The sequence below is a fragment of the Rattus norvegicus genome, chromosome 6 (genome assembly GCF_036323735.1).
Source record: "Rattus norvegicus strain BN/NHsdMcwi chromosome 6, GRCr8, whole genome shotgun sequence".
NCBI classification, from domain to species: Eukaryota; Metazoa; Chordata; class Mammalia; order Rodentia; family Muridae; genus Rattus; species Rattus norvegicus.
This window is the reverse complement of record NC_086024.1, coordinates 56,808,350-56,826,156: the sequence shown is the minus strand read 5'-3', so window position 1 is coordinate 56,826,156 and position 17,807 is coordinate 56,808,350. Positions and strand designations below refer to the sequence as shown.

The 17,807-nt window shown below is 39.1% G+C and overlaps 1 protein-coding gene across 38 annotated transcripts in view; it reads left to right on the top strand.

Moving 5' to 3' along the window:
- The window catches only part of Hdac9 (histone deacetylase 9), an 862,183-nt gene that overhangs the window by 525,498 nt on the left and 318,878 nt on the right, over positions 1 to 17,807 (top strand). For 31 of the 38 annotated variants that reach the window (XM_063262499.1, XM_063262495.1, XM_063262482.1 and 28 more), the window contains 1 exon segment: positions 8,370 to 8,630. The exons of 1 other annotated variant lie outside the window; for it this stretch is intronic. In XM_063262499.1, the coding sequence (XP_063118569.1) occupies positions 8,370 to 8,630 (261 nt within the window). 38 annotated transcript variants of the gene reach the window in all.

Genomic DNA, 17,807 nt, shown 5'->3' with positions numbered 1-17,807 from the left:
TTTTAATCTACCCAGAGGTACTTTTATTGAATAAAAAAATTAGCTGAGTAGGACTATGAGGTAAGAGACCAGGAGAAAGGAAATTGTCTGGGGAAGGAAACCGTGTGACTGACTTGGCCGATGTTGATTCCAGGCAGGTCGAAAGGAGAACAGTGCTAACTAACATGGTTGCTTCTCAACTTTGACAAATAGTTTCACTTGACAGACTGAAATAACTAAGTGTTGATAAGGAGTTTTTAATATAGCTTAAGTAACCTATAGAACTGAGAACAATAAATGTCCGGCAATTTATTTCTTAGGGGTTCAAGTAGCCTTTAACTCCCCAAATGTAGTTCCACTTTGTCTGTAGAGCTTAACTTTTTCTGTAAATGTGTTTTAAGCCTGAGGTGCCATAGGATCCTGAACTTTCATTTGTTCTACAGTATTCCATTTTCCTTTGGAGGAGTCTCACCCAGATCTACAGTCTTCCACCCCACATATTCCTTTCCCCGTTCACTATTGCTCTCATCATCCAGCCATAAAATATCAATTCTACAAAATCAGCGCTAGCACATAGGAACTAATGGTGTGCCACAAAGATTTAGCCTATTTACAACAATTACGGTACATAACATAAGCAAAAATAAAGACAGCATTATCTTTCCCTCGAATGACCCACAGACCTATAAACTGATAATTATAAGATGGTTTTGTAGAACACAGACACCACGTGAACTGTAAAACCGAATCCACTTCCCTCTGAGGGAGGCGTCTGAAGCCTCGTGTAATTATTTGTTAGTACTGAAAGGTTGCTTAGAGTGGTCGACATTGTGTCTGATCATTCTCTAGTGCACAAATTTCAGAGGCTTAGAAGGAGGAGGGTTGAGAGGATGGGTGTGACAGAGCTCTATAAATAGGCAATCCCTGTGCAGACCACAGCATGAGTATCTTAGACAGCATCATGGTTCTATTTTCCTTAATACATTAATAAAATAGTTGTCTGCATATCGTAGGATGTTTCCACAGCACACATTAGAGCGCCTGCCTCAATATCTGCAAAGGAACTTGGTTGATAACCAAGCCACCATGTTCTGCTCCAGTTCCCTTATATGTATCTGTGTCCATCAGGAAGCAAGTCTTCTTTTCTCTTCAGAACAAGATTGCAGTTGGTGGTTAAGCTTTTTATTGAAATGTGATTTCCACACAGTAACACATATGCCTTTTGCTGACACAGTTCAATGAGTAGCTACTGGGAGGATGTTTTGAGCCTTCTTTCTACAAAGGAAGAGTCACTGGAGTATTAAGGCAGTCTGAGAACCAGGTATCTTCGTTGCAGGCATTGTTTGGATAATCATTGAGCATTAAAAAGATAAAAATTTACATATCAAAAATCCACTTTGCCTTTTAGATTAATACATATAAGCAGAAAGAAAGACGTATGACATTTTGGACATTTAATTATGTCAACAATGAACTAATATTTAGAGACACCATTGTCTTTCTCTTTAATCCTCACACCACAGATTCCACTAGGATTCGCAGAAGTGAAACAAACAGCAGGGTGTCTTCTGGCTGGAGACTGGGGTGCTTCTCTATGTACACCTCTTGATTGAAAGTCCTCCAAATTCTGCATGTTGTTTTTGAGAACAGTTAGTACATAACTAATGTATTTGTGAATTGAGACAGGATTTTATTATTATTTTTAAGTCTAGTTTCCTTGGAGCTTAAGGGAAAGGTCTTACTTTCTAAAAGGAGAATATTGCATTTATTTAAAAGAAAAGGGAATAAACAAGGCAGACTTGCACGGTTGCCTGAGTAAAATCTGTCTTAAAAATTGAGGGAGAATTTTGAAACAGCCATGAGCTGCTTGGGGGCTGCTTTGCAGAACAGTTGAATCGGGACACCGTGATTATGGGTTCCTCCACAATGTCAGGAAATCATCACGAATCAAAAATACATTTTTTGGTACCATTGTTAATTAATGGTTCATAAATGAAGGGGCTTGGGGGGAGCAAATGAAGGATTTTGTGGGAAATATTTAAATTTAAATTCCCGCTACTATAATGAAAAACACTTACATTCATACCATATTTTTAGAGTTGGTATCAAGTAATGTAACTTTCATAGCAATGAGTTTAATGTGCTAATACCTTTAAGTTAGCAATACAACTGCAAAAGTAATTTATATCATGCATCGATAGAATATATGGTTTTATTATGAAATGTAAAACACTGAAATTATTGGTTGCCTCTAACCCTGGGAAGCATAGGTAAGAACTGAGTTTAGTTGAATTCCTTCCTTAAGACAGGGAATTTGGACCGTTTACCAGAATACCTGACAAGCCTGTGTTTGTGCACAGGTGAGCCTCACACCCAGACTGGCCATTCACTGCCTGTGTTTTTCTGGCTGTCTACACAATGGCAGTAAAGTCATATAAAGACTTAGGAGCACAATGACATATGAGGAAGAGCACAGATTAAAGGGATAGGAGAAGCTACGCCCTCCCCCTTGATCTCAGCTGGAGTCCCCACCACAATGACTCACCTGGTGTCAGATGGACAGGTCTCCGTGTTTTACAGATGGGAGCTCAGTGGAGATTCAAACAGGCTTGTGCATTTATCTGTCACACAGATGTTTCATCTCCTGTTTTCTAGCCAGCAAGGCAACAGGCTGACTTTGCTGGGGGATCACCTCCAGATGTTCAACCAAAGGGAGACCCCGCCACCCCACTGAGAGTAAGCCAACATCTTGCCACATCTGTGGCCGCTCAGCAGCCGTGCAAATTAGAGAAGGGTTAGTTGCACCATCTTTGTAATGGTTGTGCTTGGAGTTCAAAAACACACAGGAAACAACATAATCTGAATACTTACAAATAGTGCCGAGTAACTTTTCATTTAAAAAAAATCTGAAACAAGTCAAACCTGGCAGGCAGAATTTCTCAGCGATTTTTGTTTGTAGATTTTTCCTTGCTGACGCTAATTGCTAATTTTTCCACTCTGGCAAATATGAGTTTTTAAATGAAAACAGCTTTAGTGAAATACCTAAACTAAAATAAGTGAAAGTTAACCCCTCTGTGCATTTCTATCTTGTGTGAAACTGGCTTCAAGATGTCCCATTTATCTGATTATAGGATGTGAGCGTTCCCAGGGAGCATCTTTATTCCTCAGAAGATGAAACACTGGAAGGTTTTGACCATGCACAGAGTACTTTAATCGAAGTCTGAGAGGGAAATTATGAAGCTTTGTTATTAAGCATTACATGTTCCGATATCTGTTGTACTTCAGCTAGATACCATGCAGTGTTAGAGTTACTTGGATATAAAATGATAAAAACCGTCCAGCTCGGACTCTTGGGACATTTGAACTCCAGTAAGAACACAAATAACGGTAATTGTAAACAAAAAATAGCAATATAGTGCCAGATAATAATCTGGGCTACAAAGAAAAACATATCAGCAAAATGGTAATTGAGGTAAATTCTGTAAGGAACTAGCTCAGGCAGATCTTTGTGAGGAAGTGAAAAGCCCAGTCTGTCAGTGTCTCAGGCAAAAGCCAACATGAGCAGTTTACAAGATGAGCAGAAGCCAGGGTATGTGGAGCACGTAAATGGTAGGTTATAGTACACTGCCAGAAATAAGTTGGGCCAGGTCATGGAACATGTGCATGTCATTGGAAAAGCGGCAGGGAGCTCTCTGACGACTGTCTGTTGAGGACTGATGTTACCTAACAGAGTGAAGTGATTATCGAAGCCGCCATGTTGAAAAGACTCAGAGCACCTAGAAGGAAGCCCAGAACTGAGTGTCTTGTAGTGATGGTGCTTAGGACTGCAGAAGTGACAGCAGAAATAAAGAACGATACCAGCACACAAGCTGCACTCTGAGATTGCTGTGGTCTTGCTAGCTGGTGCAGGGGAAATCCAAGGGAGACAAGGATGAGGTTTAGACTTGCGGGCCACGGAGTGGGGCGATACTAACTTAGTGGGGAAGCATGGTCAAAGCAGGATTCAGGTGGATGGAATAGAGATTATCTCGGTGCTATTCAAGGTTAGATATGTATGTTATATACATGTTAGATATGCAAGTTTGGAGCTCACTAGAGCCACTAGAATTGTTCACACTGTACAATTGTCATCACGATATGATGTTTAGAAGATAATGCAGGGGGAAATGATATAAAATGTTCTTCTTTTTTTAAAAAAAAAAGTCACAAATTCACACTTCTCGTGATCATGGGATGGCATAGTTTCCTTTGAATAGAGATCCCTTCTTCATAAAACAAGAGTCTTAGGATGGGGTTAGAGATTTTCAACTCCAACATTTCATACCTATGTGGTTTCCACCCATAAATCGCTGTTCTCGCAGTAAACATCCCTTTTACAAACCCTTGTGGAATTTTGTTCTTGGAAGGACACCATTTGCTAGGCTCTTTATGGCCAAGTAATGGCAACATCATATTTAGGCTTCTCATCCTGCTAATACCTCAGAAATAGAGGTAAAGCCAGGGAATTCACTGGAACAAGTGGCACTGTTCCTCCCTGCAGCGTAACGTATGAATCTGTGTCAGTAAATTAATGGATGTTGAACCAATTGGATCCATGGACTACATGAGGCAACCTATGGGTATTTTTGTGATCTCAGAAACACATTAAAGGTCAAATTTCAGAAAGTTTGCTGTTTAAAAGCACATATTTGTTCTATGATCACATCTGAGTTTATTCCTGCATGCTTACCATTGGTGAGAGATTCTATTCTAGTAAATAGTACTGTTGGTCAGCACTGGAAAGCACAGTATCCTCCTATCCCAGGTGGTGTGATTGGCATGCTGTTTGACCCTCTCATTCTTCCCTTCCTGATACCTGTCAACACCAGTTTAAATGGCCATGGAGGCTGGGGTGAGGGCAGGCAGTAGAGAGGTGCATTGCATACTTCCAAAGGGACTCAGCTTAGGATCCCAGAGCTCACATTCAGTTTGCAGTCGCTGTGCCATGCTTGGCCACCTCACACAATGCATTCCTCTGTCACCCACATACACGGCATGCCCATAATATCAAACACACACACATCATGAGTAAAAATTAAAAAAAAACCCTTTGCTTATAATGCCCACCTGAATTTGCCTCTGGGCTATTATTACTGAATGTAACGTGAAGTCGGTTTAAATGGTGTGCATGGAAACCTGATTAACATAGATTTTAAAGTGACTGAAGAAGGAAAAGTGAAGGCAGAGAGAGGGAGTTCGGATTTTGTTGTGAAGGGAGATATATAACAGTGGAAGGGGAGGTTTTCTTACAGATGGATGTTGTTATTGAGAACATAAAAGGTGAGAATAGCCCAGGAGAGAGGAGAAACTCATAACAATCTAATGGAAGACAGTAGAAGATGCTGGGATACAGGACATAAGCCAAGGGCTTGGCTAATTTAGGGGGCAAATGTTCTGTTCACTGTAACAGCCAAAACAGTGTTGTCCCAGCATGTAAACAGTCCTGCGATAGTCTTTTGCATGCTTGGTTTTGTTTGTTTGTTTGTTTTGTTTTTTGTTTTTATTTTGTTTTGAGTAGAGCAATAAGCAAGGGTACTGGCAGGAAGAGAAGAAACTGATATGAAAGGAGAGACAGACAGACAAGGGTTAGGTAAATTGTCTGGGGAGACAGAGACCACCAGGCTCTACTTCAGAATGGCAGTGGGGTATTGTTTTATGTGCAGAAGAAAATGCCAAGCATAGCACATGTCCAATACAACCCTCATGAAGAGAGCATGGTAGCCAAAAGTGCAAGCTGAATTTGGTCCTGCAAGATAGGAAGCAAACATCTGAGGGGAGTGAAGGAAGAAGAGGGGAAATATGGTTTAGAGGAAACGTGAGTTGTTGGGGAATCGCTCCCATGAGAACATTCTGAGAACTACACATAGAACGGAGTGAATGGATCCAGAAGGCTGCTCAGAGTTGCCCTCCATTAAGCAGAAATCGCTGCCAGAGCATCTCTTGAGCTGTTGACTGGCCAGCCTCTTACACGTAGCTTCTGCCCTTGTCCACATACCCCACACCGTTGTGTATACCTGCTGTCCTCGTGAAGCTGTTACTGGAAACATTGTTTGAACACCTGTCTGAGGTTCAGCTGTCTGAGGTTCAGCTGTCTGAGGTTCACCTGTCTGAAGTTCACCTGTCTGAGGTTCAGCTGTCTGAGGTTCACCTGTCTGAAGTTCACCTGTCTGAGGTTCAGCTATCTGAGGTTTGCCTGTCTGAAGTTCACCTGTCTGAGGTTCAGCTGTCTGAGGTTCTGCTGGATCAGTGTCCCTGGGCCTCCCTTCCAGCCTCCCAGTCACTTTCCCAGTGCTGTCAAGAGCGGGAGGGGATTTTCCACAACTCACTGAGCTTTTGTTAAGAAAAAAATGCCAGTCATTTTCTTGTAAATACTTTCTTTGAGGGACCTTGACCTTTTATCGCCTCTTCTCCAGTCACTCTTTTCTCCTCACAGAGCTCCTAGAACCAAGCTTGGCTGGCAAAGGTAAACACCACAGAGCTTCTCAGTGGCATTTCTTTGAAAAATAGGCAATGTTTTTCTTAAAGTAAGATCTTTTCTTCATTTTTCCCTCTCATTTTCCTTTGTCCTGCACGCTCTTTTCACCGAAACTGCAGGACATGTGTTCCCACAGTTACATAGCCAGAATTTAGAACTGCCATGGTGTTTATTCTTCAAACTCCCAGCAGTGTGCAAACAATTATGTACTTAAGACAGGAATTGCTGGTTAGTGGTCCAAGCTAGGACAATTGTACAGAAAATAGTTTTCTAAGATGCACATAGAGATGTTGTAAGCACAACGAGAGGAATTTTCTCCTTATGCCGACTGCCCAGAAATAATAGTAATTGAGTGCATGGAAATCTATATGGAAATTTTCTTCCTTTTAAGAAAATCTGACATGACTTTTGATTGGTATGCATTCTCTCTCTTCCTGATCATCTCTGATTGGCTTGGAGATATTTGGGTCTTATTCTATTATAGTTCATGTCTGTATATTCTTATTCTCCACCAAAATATAGTATGAATTGTGCCACTTTCTCCAAAATCTTTTTAGTTCGTTTTTCTCCTTCTTAGCCTTCGTCCCAAGCACAACGCCTTCCCAGTAAATCCTTCCCGCCATCTCACCCCACCAATGGCTGCCTATATCTACAGAATGCTATTATCACACCCAGAGGGTTTTTTTCTTCTTTAAAGTGCTTGTTATATATATACATATATGTAGTATTTGATACATAAAAATGAGGTAAAATATATCTTCCTAGTTTCTCTATAACACTAAAACCTGAGTTGATAGAAGGCCAGGACTACCCATTTTTCAATCATTAGCAGTGTCTTGAAGCTAATTGGCACTAAATAACTAATTGTTGAAAAAATTAGTGAAAATTCCCAATGCACATTTCTCCAGTTAAATTTAAGGGATGTATCATCATGTTCAGGGTGACTCAAGATCGACCATACAACGTCTATAAAGATGCCTTTCAGAGGTAATATTGTATTCACACATTAAAATGTGTTTCTAGTTATGTATGTATGCAAGATGAACTTAAATATTTATACAGAATAACTTTTAGTTTTACTCTCCATGGCCAAATTAAAAGTACACTGCTAACTATGACGATTGGCAAGCTAGTTACACAAACATTGACTTACCCCACACTCCAACCATCCTTGAAAATGTAAAGCAAAACAAAATGGCATGTGAAGATTCAAATCCAATTTTTAATTTTGATTCTGTGGGTATTTTCTGTAGTTGAATTAGTTGTATCATCAGTCACATTTTAAAAATCATTAATTTATGTTATGATACTAAAGGCTATATATCATTTTATTTACAACAACCAAAATGTCTAAATATATTTCTTTTGAAATCTAATACCTTGCTTAATTCCTATTTAATTCTTTTTGGATCTATTCATAAAGTACCATACCCTTCCACATGTTAAAGATCATTGACTTTCAAACTTCGGGATTCCACAAAGAATATTTCTGCACTTTACAATTCTGTTTCTGAAATACTGTCCTCATTAGATCATATGAGTACTAGAGGATGGATTATAAAGCACCACTACCATTTATCTTGGGGCTTTTATAGCAGTTGGCGTTTGCTGAAATGTGAGTGTGAGAAGTGTCTACAGTAACCCCATCTTTTCTGGAGAAAAGTACTATTCTTGAGTTCATTGGTATCAGGACCGTTGTGCAGTATGACCTTGTGGAAAAAGCTTCGCAGTGTCCGTGGATACGGTTTACTCGCCCTTTTCTCCTAGGGTTCCCAGCATTTCCTAGCACGAGTTGAGCTATTAAAATTGAGAGTATAGCTTGAGTGTGTTGCCTCAAGAGCTATTGAGTTTTGAACTCCTGAACACTCTCTTTTAGCTGCTATCGAAATCTATTGAGCAACTGAAGCAACCAGGCAGCCATCTTGAAGAGGCAGAGGAGGAGCTTCAGGGGGACCAAGCCATGGAAGAGAGAGCAACGTCTAAGGACAGCGGTACCGGGAAGGACAGCAGTGCTTGTGTGGAGGACACACTGGGACAAGTTGGGGCTGTGAAGGTCAAGGAGGAACCCGTGGACAGCGACGAAGATGCTCAGATGCAGGAAATGGAATGTGGGGAGCAGGCTGCTTTTATGCAACAGGTAATAGGCAAAGATTTAGCCCCAGGATTTGTAATTAAAGTCATTATTTGAATATAGACTAGGTCTCAGATTTTTTTTTTTTGCTAAATGTTATGATTTCCTATCAGCTTCTGTTTCTGATTTTAGTGATTAAGAATTCTAAAGCAGGTAAAATGAATTCTTTTTCTATATAAAGTATCGCTCTATACTGATCTCTGAATGGGTATCAAAGTCTCGTTGAACCTTCACTGATAAGAAAATGCCGTTACACTAAAAAAATGCTATATAATATCCAAGTAATCAATAGGCTTTAAGCCCACCTCAAAGCCTGATCCAGCAGTTACTTCTAGAGAAAAATAAGCCTCACTGTCGTTTGTAGTTTTATCTGCTGAGGTCTGTGAGTACAGAATATAGTCTCCCAGCCTGGTTAATGAACCGTTCTATTAGATTTGATGTTTTTTAATATATAGATCTCAGTTTTCATAAGACTGTACATACTGTATTATACTACAGTCTTGAACACTGTTGAAGGCAGTCCGCCCCCTCTTCCTCTCCTTTTTTTTTTTTGTTGTTTTTATTTTTTTTTATTTTGTTAAATGGAAATGTTGTGGTTACCATGCCAGTAGCTCTAGGTTTTTGTGTAGATTAGAACTGAGAATCTTTCCAGTTCAGGTGGTCTTAAGTAGAGATGAAAACAGAAGTTCTGTTTTGAACACGACGTTAAGTCTGACATAGCGCTGCACCGCTGACTTAAGCCTTCTGTAACTTGCTGACATTATGTCCTGGAAAAGATCAAATGGAGCTGACACAAGTATTGGTGAGAAGGAATGTACGGCGTGGTGGTCCAATCAGATGCTGTGATGTATGGACAGCTGTAGAAAGCACAGTGTGACTACCACCTGCTATCAAATTAAACCCAGTTTTACACGAGGGTAGCTCACATTTATAGCTGGTATCTTTAGAATCTCTTGCATACAGTTCCATGGCATATGTCATTACTGTTTTGGATTTGAAAGAATAATCTGCTTGTATATAATGCACCTCCAGAAGGACTATGTCCTCTGATGCTTTACAGATGCAAACAACTTTGAAGGCAATGGGAGATAACGTTCCTTTGAGTCAGTTCTTTGGGAGGTTCCTGCTGTTCTACGGGAAGGCAGTTCTGTGGAGGGACAGGAGCGCTTTGTGGAAACAAGAAGTCCAAGTGACTCATGAGGGGGTCCTGTAGGAGAAAGAACCCAGCCATAGTGTTCTAGGCTTTCTGTATCTCAAGGGTGTTCTGTGAATCAATTTATTGTCTAAGAAAGTCCCCATGAGTAGGGAAGCCTTACAAAAGCTATTCTCTGGAACGTTTCCTCAATATTCCCTTTTGGTATGTCTGCCTTGTTAACAGGTTTACTTTTGTTAAGCTCGTTACATGTGCGCTGTATTAAGACACATTTAATATGGATAATCCAAACTGATCTAGAATCTTCGTGAGTTTTTTCTTTATTAAAAATATTTATATTTCATAATCCATGGTATTTTAAGGTGTAGTATCCTGTTTCAGGGAGACATAGCACTTTTGCCAAATATAGACTTTGTTCAACTGTATGTTATTGGCACGTGTTGTTTACATTTTGCTGTGACATTTAAAACTATTTCTTTTAAAATGTTCCTGCTAAAGATACATTATCCTTTTTTAAAAAGTCTCCATTTGAATTAAATTAACATAACTAGAGTTAGAAAGATAAAAGGTTTTCCACATAATGAAAGTCCTTCTGATAATCTGACACCTAGTTCTAATAGGCAAATCTCCCTACCACCAATATGTTTGGGTTAACATATTCCTTCATATTAAAATGACTTTTGTCAGTTGTTTTGCATTAAAAAATATGGCATGCCTAAGATAAAATTGTATATTTTTCCATCTCATAAATATTCATTTTCTTCAAATTCTTTTTTCAATCTCATAAAAAAAGGGATAGTGCATCTTTTAAAATACATTTTATTTGGGGAGGAACATGTGGCAGAGCAGACTTTTGTATAATATTACTTCAAAGATAATGTGATCACAAACAAAAAAAAACCCTATTTTTTATAATGTCATTTGAGAGAACTTCATCAGTATATTTGGTGGACGTTAATTGTTTGAATTTGATAGTCTTTGAATTTAGTCAAGAAACTATCTGGAACCAGTAAAAAATAAAAAATAAAAAAAGCTGAACGTAACTAACCTTAGAATTAACTAATCAATGTCTTCTAAAATCTACTGTATTTATTATGATTTACACCCTTGGAGGTGATCTCTTGTTTTGTGTTGTAAATATATTGTTTGTATGTTTCCCTTCTTGCCTTCTGTTATAAGTCTCTTCCTTTCTCAAATAAAGTTTTTTTTAAAAGATCCCTTTTCATATATTTGGCTTTGTGTAAACGTGATATATTTAATAGAATTCGCAACCTGCGCATTAGATCACATATACAAAATTATTTCCATTTTTCGTTGAAACAAGAAAATGAAGATATTTTAACAGTTGCTTCTAATGCCATTTAAAATAACACATTCAACAATAACTATATTGAACTATTTATATCAGTCATTATCAACTAGCAAACGTGTAAAATCGGTTGCATGCTCCATTTTGTAGTGTGACCTTTTTTAAGATGTGTTATCTTCTTTGGTATTTAAATTAAAATGTCATCCTCTAAATATAAAAAATATAAATAGTCCCTAATGCTATTCAACTTAAAAATTATTTTAAAACTTTAACATGGACTGGCAGGAGCTCAGTATTAGCTACAGACATCTGTCTCCAAACCTAACAACATGAGTTCCATTCCCAGGTCCCAGAAAGTAGAAGGATAGAACTGACTCCTCCGATCGTCTTCAGACTACATAGCAGCTGCGGCACACACACACACATACACACAAACACACACACACATACACACAAACACACACACATACACACACACAAACACACACATACACTCACAAACACACACACCACACATACACACACATACACACAAACACACACACATACACTCACAAATACACACACACACCACACATACACACACATACATACAAAACACACACACCACACACACAAACACACACACAAACACACACACAAACACACACACATACACACACATCACACACACACACCACACCACACACACACACACACAAACACACACACACATACACACACACAAACACACACACACCACACCACACACACATACACACACACAAACACACACACACATACACACACAAACACACATACACCACCACACACACACATACACACACAAACACACACACACATACACATACATACACACATACACACCACACACACATACACAGACACCACACACACACACACCACACACACACCACACACACACCACACACACACACCACACACACACATACACACACAAACACACACACACATACACACACACATACACACACAAACACACACACAAACACACACACAGACATACACACACACATATACACATACACACCACACACACATACACACACACCACACACACACACACCACACACACACACCACACACACACACCACACACACATACACACACAAACACACACACAAACACACACAGACATACACACACATACACACATACACACCACACACACATACACAGACACCACACACACACACACCACACACACACACCACACACACACACCACACACACACACCACACACACACATACACACACAAACACACACACAAACACACACAGACATACACACACACATACACACATACACACCACACACACATACACACACACACACCACACACACACACCACACACACCACCACAAACACACACACATACACACACAAACACACACACAGACATACACACACATACACACATACACACATACACACCACACACACATACACACACACCACACACACACACACCACACACACACACCACACACCACACACACACACACACACACACACACGTAATTAAAATTTTAAATTAGCCAGCATACTCCCTTGAATAACAAGCTCTCAGTAAACATTAAAATGAATCTATTTACAAGGAGATTCTGAAACACAGATAAAAGTGACAGTGAACAAATTTAAAAAGGAAAGAGTAAGTCTATGAACTCTCCGTATCCGGCAGTAGTTACAGGGATGCTGTGTGTTAAATAGAGAGACAGATAAAGAAACCTTTTTTGAGCTCCAAGGTTTAGCTCGGCTTCCAATCTATTGCCAAGAAAACAGAACTACAGAGTGCATCCCTATGTGTTTCATTAAAAGGCTTAAATGTGTTTCTTTTTAGCGGACCCTTGTTCATTTCATCTATTCCTGAATGCTATCGTGCAAATCACAACAGTACTACAGTAATAATACACAAGGTGTTATCATTCTCTCAAACGCAGGGGAAGGTGACAGCTGAGGCATAGCTTCCTACTTTTCATAGAAAGCACAGCAGTATTCTTCAAGAATTTTATGTTCACTAGACTTGTGCTTGCAAAACTGTTAAAAGAGAATTCGAGCAGGATGTATTTTCCAAGCTAGTGCCTTACTCGAGTAGGGTTGAATAGCCGAGTAACTGTTAAATTTGTCTCTTTTTCCCCCCAAAATTGGAACATGCAGTTTTAAATATCTGTGTATGGACAAAAAAAATTGGGTATACAACTGAGGATTAAATGAATACATGATTCAGGTCTGTAATTGTAACCAGCTACAGTGAAGAGCTTGGGGTTAGAAGAGGACTTGGGGATTGTTGGTCACTTCATTAACATCCCCATACCCATTTTAAAGAGAGAAGCACAAGTGCAGTGAATCGAAGAATGGAGACAGATATTAGGAAAATCGAAAATCCACCTTCTGTCTCCAACTAAGACTCCCTTTAAATGTTAACCTGTTTCTATCTGTATGGCTGTTCTTCCTAGCATAATAACTTCCTGAAGTCTCGGAAACTGTATAGATGATGCAATGTTTTGTATCTCACTTATAAAATGATTTTACTTTTAACAATGACAAACATAAAAAATAAAACAAATGCATGACGTGTAGATGCAAGTACCTTAACTCTATTAACCCCTTTGTCCACCTGTACTTATCACGTTTAGGCCTTACCACGACACTTTGAGGTGTGCGTTGCACAGAGCATTGGAACACAGGGAGTGAAATCAACCTTACTCATTTCCTGGCAGTGACAGTCCACCTTGAAATGTGAACACGGGCACTTCGGCCCCGGAGTCCCCAGCCCTGACTCCTGTGCTGTGTGTGCAGATGTCCCCTCCTATCTATCTACCTTATCCAGCTGTTCCTAGGCTTTGCTCCCTCCAAATAGATTTCTCCTTTCCACCAACGTTAACTGATTTGAATCATTTCTTCAAAACATTACTATAAATGACAAGGGTAGAATGATTTTTTGTTATTCGTAGGTGAGAGTTTTGTGAGCAATTCTTAACTTCTCCCAGCCAAAGTGCAGTCCAGTGCTCAAATAGGATACCATCCCTTACATACATTTGAAGTACCGAGGCCACACTGATAACTGCTTTGTCCAAAATTGGTCCATATAAAATGTGAAAGAGGTAAATGGGATTATTTAGAGGATTCTAGACTCCAAGAGGGTTGTCTAATTCAAAGGTACATAAAAACTTTCTGAGGGAAATTTAAACTCTGATGACATACGCTGGTTCTGATCCCACACCGACATATCATGTCCTGAATCCACATGAGTCATGCATGCCTTTGGGGACAGTCTAATTCCCAATCAATTTTGAGGATAGTAGAGGACCTCGACTATTTCCTAATACATGATCTAATTTAATTGCTCATGACTTTAATCACAGATCTTCTGATTCTTGGAATAATTCTTGGAATTATCTCATGCATTTTTCTCATTGTATTCTGCCATGTGAATCAGTTGTAGGTTATTCTTCTGCAATATGAATCAGTGCTGCTACTATACACTACTCTTATATATAATGTTTGTCCTTTTCATCCATTTATCTCTGCTAATTTAAATAATTTATTAGCTGCTCTCTATAGCTTTGTTCGACCGTAACTTATCAGATTTGATTTGCCAGGGTGGACGTTTCCTACCCATGAGCTCAGACACTGTATGTCCTTCTGTCCCCAGCTTCTTCCCTTTTACATCATAGCTCAGGTACAAGAACTAATGAGTTACTGAGGAGCATTGCAGGGATGGAAATGATTTTTGAAAGGAAATAAGTCCGAAAGGAAAGACTGCACAGTGCCTGAGTTCCTTGGTCTAAAATACTGGCACTTGTCAGTAGTTACTGACCTGCAGTAACATTCCACTACATAAATTGTATGCTATACAATTTGTCAATCATCAGGTGTGGTACGCTGGATTATTTCTACTAATAAGGATACTATGGGCATTCATATACAAGCTTTGTTTCTCTGCTAACAGATACTCTTATTTGTCTCCAGTACCTTCCGAATCAATTAGCAACTTTACTTTTCAAAAGAGTAACAATCTCTCTCCTTCTTTCCAATACCTAAGCCTCATAGCCTTTCTACTAGCAGCATCTCTGGTTCCCAAATTTTCCCCACCTCTCCAATACATTGTGTGCATGCTTCCCCCATGCCCCTCTGCTTGTGTGTGTGTGTGTGTGTGTGTGTGTGTGTGTGTGTGTGTGTATGTGTGTGTGTGTGCATGCACACGCACATATGCTTATATTGTACCTCACATCGTTCATCCTTGTTCTTTGAGGCAGGGTCTTTTACTGCATCTGAAATTCAACAAGTAGCCTAGGCTGGCTAGCCAGACAGTCCCAGAATGCCTCCTGTCTTTGTCAGACCAGCAAGGAGATAAAACGGGTATGCAACCGTACACCTTCATTCTGTGGGTTCTGGGGGGTATCATCCAGCTCCACCTGTTTGCTGTGGAAGTGCTTTACCGTTTGAACTCTCATCCCAGCCCCATTGTCCCCAAGTCTGCTTCTTATGGTGCCATGATGATAGCTGGGAAGTGCATTATTATTGAATTGATTTCTAAGTCACCCTAGATTAATGATCATGAACAATTTTTCATCTGCTGATTTCCCATTTGAGCAACTCTTTAGAAAATGTCCATTCACATATCTGCCACTTTAAACTCGTCTCTTCATTATTGAGCTTTGAGATTTAACAAATGCATATGCTTACTAGACCCCCCTCAGAAATTCACGTTAAAAACTCCACCATTCTGTGTATTTCTCTATTGTTTCCCTGATAACTTACCTTTGTTATTAAACACCTTTAATCTTATTAAAACCTACCTTTATTTTCTTTTGTCTTTATGCTTTAGAGGTTGTCATTTAAGAAAGCAACTCCTGACACAAAGTTGCAAAGATTTACGTTCTCTGCTAAACATTTGCCACATGCAGTTTCTGGCTTATGAATCATTCTTAGTTCTACATATCATCATTAAAATTATTTTGCTTTTGTGCATTTGTGTATTTTGATAGTTTAGACAGGTTACTGCTGTACACCGCAGATTGGATAAGAATCCTCCTACCTCAGCTTCCACAGTGTTTGTGTTACAGCCTGCCTGGGCTTGGGATTGGGAAAGCATCTCTTTCTAAGTGTTGGGCTCTCCCTCTTACCTCTTTTTTTTCTTCACCTCTTTTCCTTATTTTTTTGGTGGATTTGAAGCTTGCTTTCCTGCCGTCCCTGCTAATGACTCTCAGCCCTTTTAACCTTTGATGCAGTTTAGCTATTTGCAAAGAGGCAGGAGGCAACTGCTCCCGTCTTGATGTTTATATTTGATATTAATTGGACGAAAGAACATAGATTTGTCTCTTTATAAGGAATGTCTCGTGGGAGTGCTATTTTCAAAATGAATCAGTGAATTATCTCCGTAGGTGTGGTTCCTCATATCTGCCTCTGTCTAATATCCACTTAAAATTTCATGTTGTGTTAACTCTTGTGTTTGTTCTTTGAGTTTCCTGATTCTGAATTTTTAGAAATATTTAGATTGGGTACCCACATATAGCTATTGAGCATTTAACATGTGGTTGACTAGAATCATACAGTGCCCCAAGGACAGACTAAGGACAAGATTTCAAAGACATAGCAAAAGTTGTATCATTATTGAAGTCTTATTGGATCACTTATTGAAATGAAAATGTTTAAATATATGGGATCATATAACAACCCTGAAATTAATTTTACTTGTTTTCCTTTTTTAATATAGATATTTCAAAAGTTACGATTATATATATGGTTTTCATCCATGGCTCATGTTATTTTTATTTATCTACATTTAAAATTATATAATAAGTATATTTATACAAATAAAGGATTCATACAATGAATTTGTTTCTAGAGTAAGACATCCCCATTTCTGTTTCTATTTTGGTTCTGGATAGAGCTTTTCTTATAATTTCGGGAATGTGGACTGTGAGACCTGAATCAGAGATACCGTGCCAGCACATCCCCATCAGACATGGACGGAATCAGGCAAAGCTTAGATCTCTTGGATATATGAATTGTTTAAAAGTTGAGAGACTTTCCTTCTTTACCTTAAAGATAACTCAAAGTCTTTTTTTCATTTTTCTCTGTAAGGACTGTTCACTGATTGTACCTTTCCCATCTCAAGATAGTAAATTTAATGATGAAATATGTTTATTCTTGTGAATAGCAGAAGTACCCAACATTTGAACGCCATGATAGATTGTCCATTGATTTTTCTCCATTAGAGACAATTCTCTTCCAAGAAGTTGTTACCCTTTTTCTATGTTCTAACTGTCACATCTTTTCACCCCTGTCTATTCATGCCTTAGTCACTGCCCCAATTAGCATCAACATAATTCCCTGGTAGTGTCATAATGGTTGCCTTTGCACTTGGTGTACCAATCGGATTAACAATATAAAATACTATTTCATGTTCTCTACAGTAAAATCTTGTTTTGTGTAAATAGTATCAGAGAACACCAGTTCTAATTCAACCACACACTCTGACCTGGTACATTTCCCAATCTAAAATGTCCTAATATCCTAGTGGGTGCAGGCTACATAACACATTTGCAGTAGGGACCTGGGTCTACTCAGCAAGGTTTCTTCAAGTGTTTATTCCTGTCTTGTAAGCTCTGACTTCCTTTCCCACATCCTGCTGTCCCTTCATGTGGTATCTGTGAGTTGTCCAACTCATTTGAGCTCTATCCTACGTGC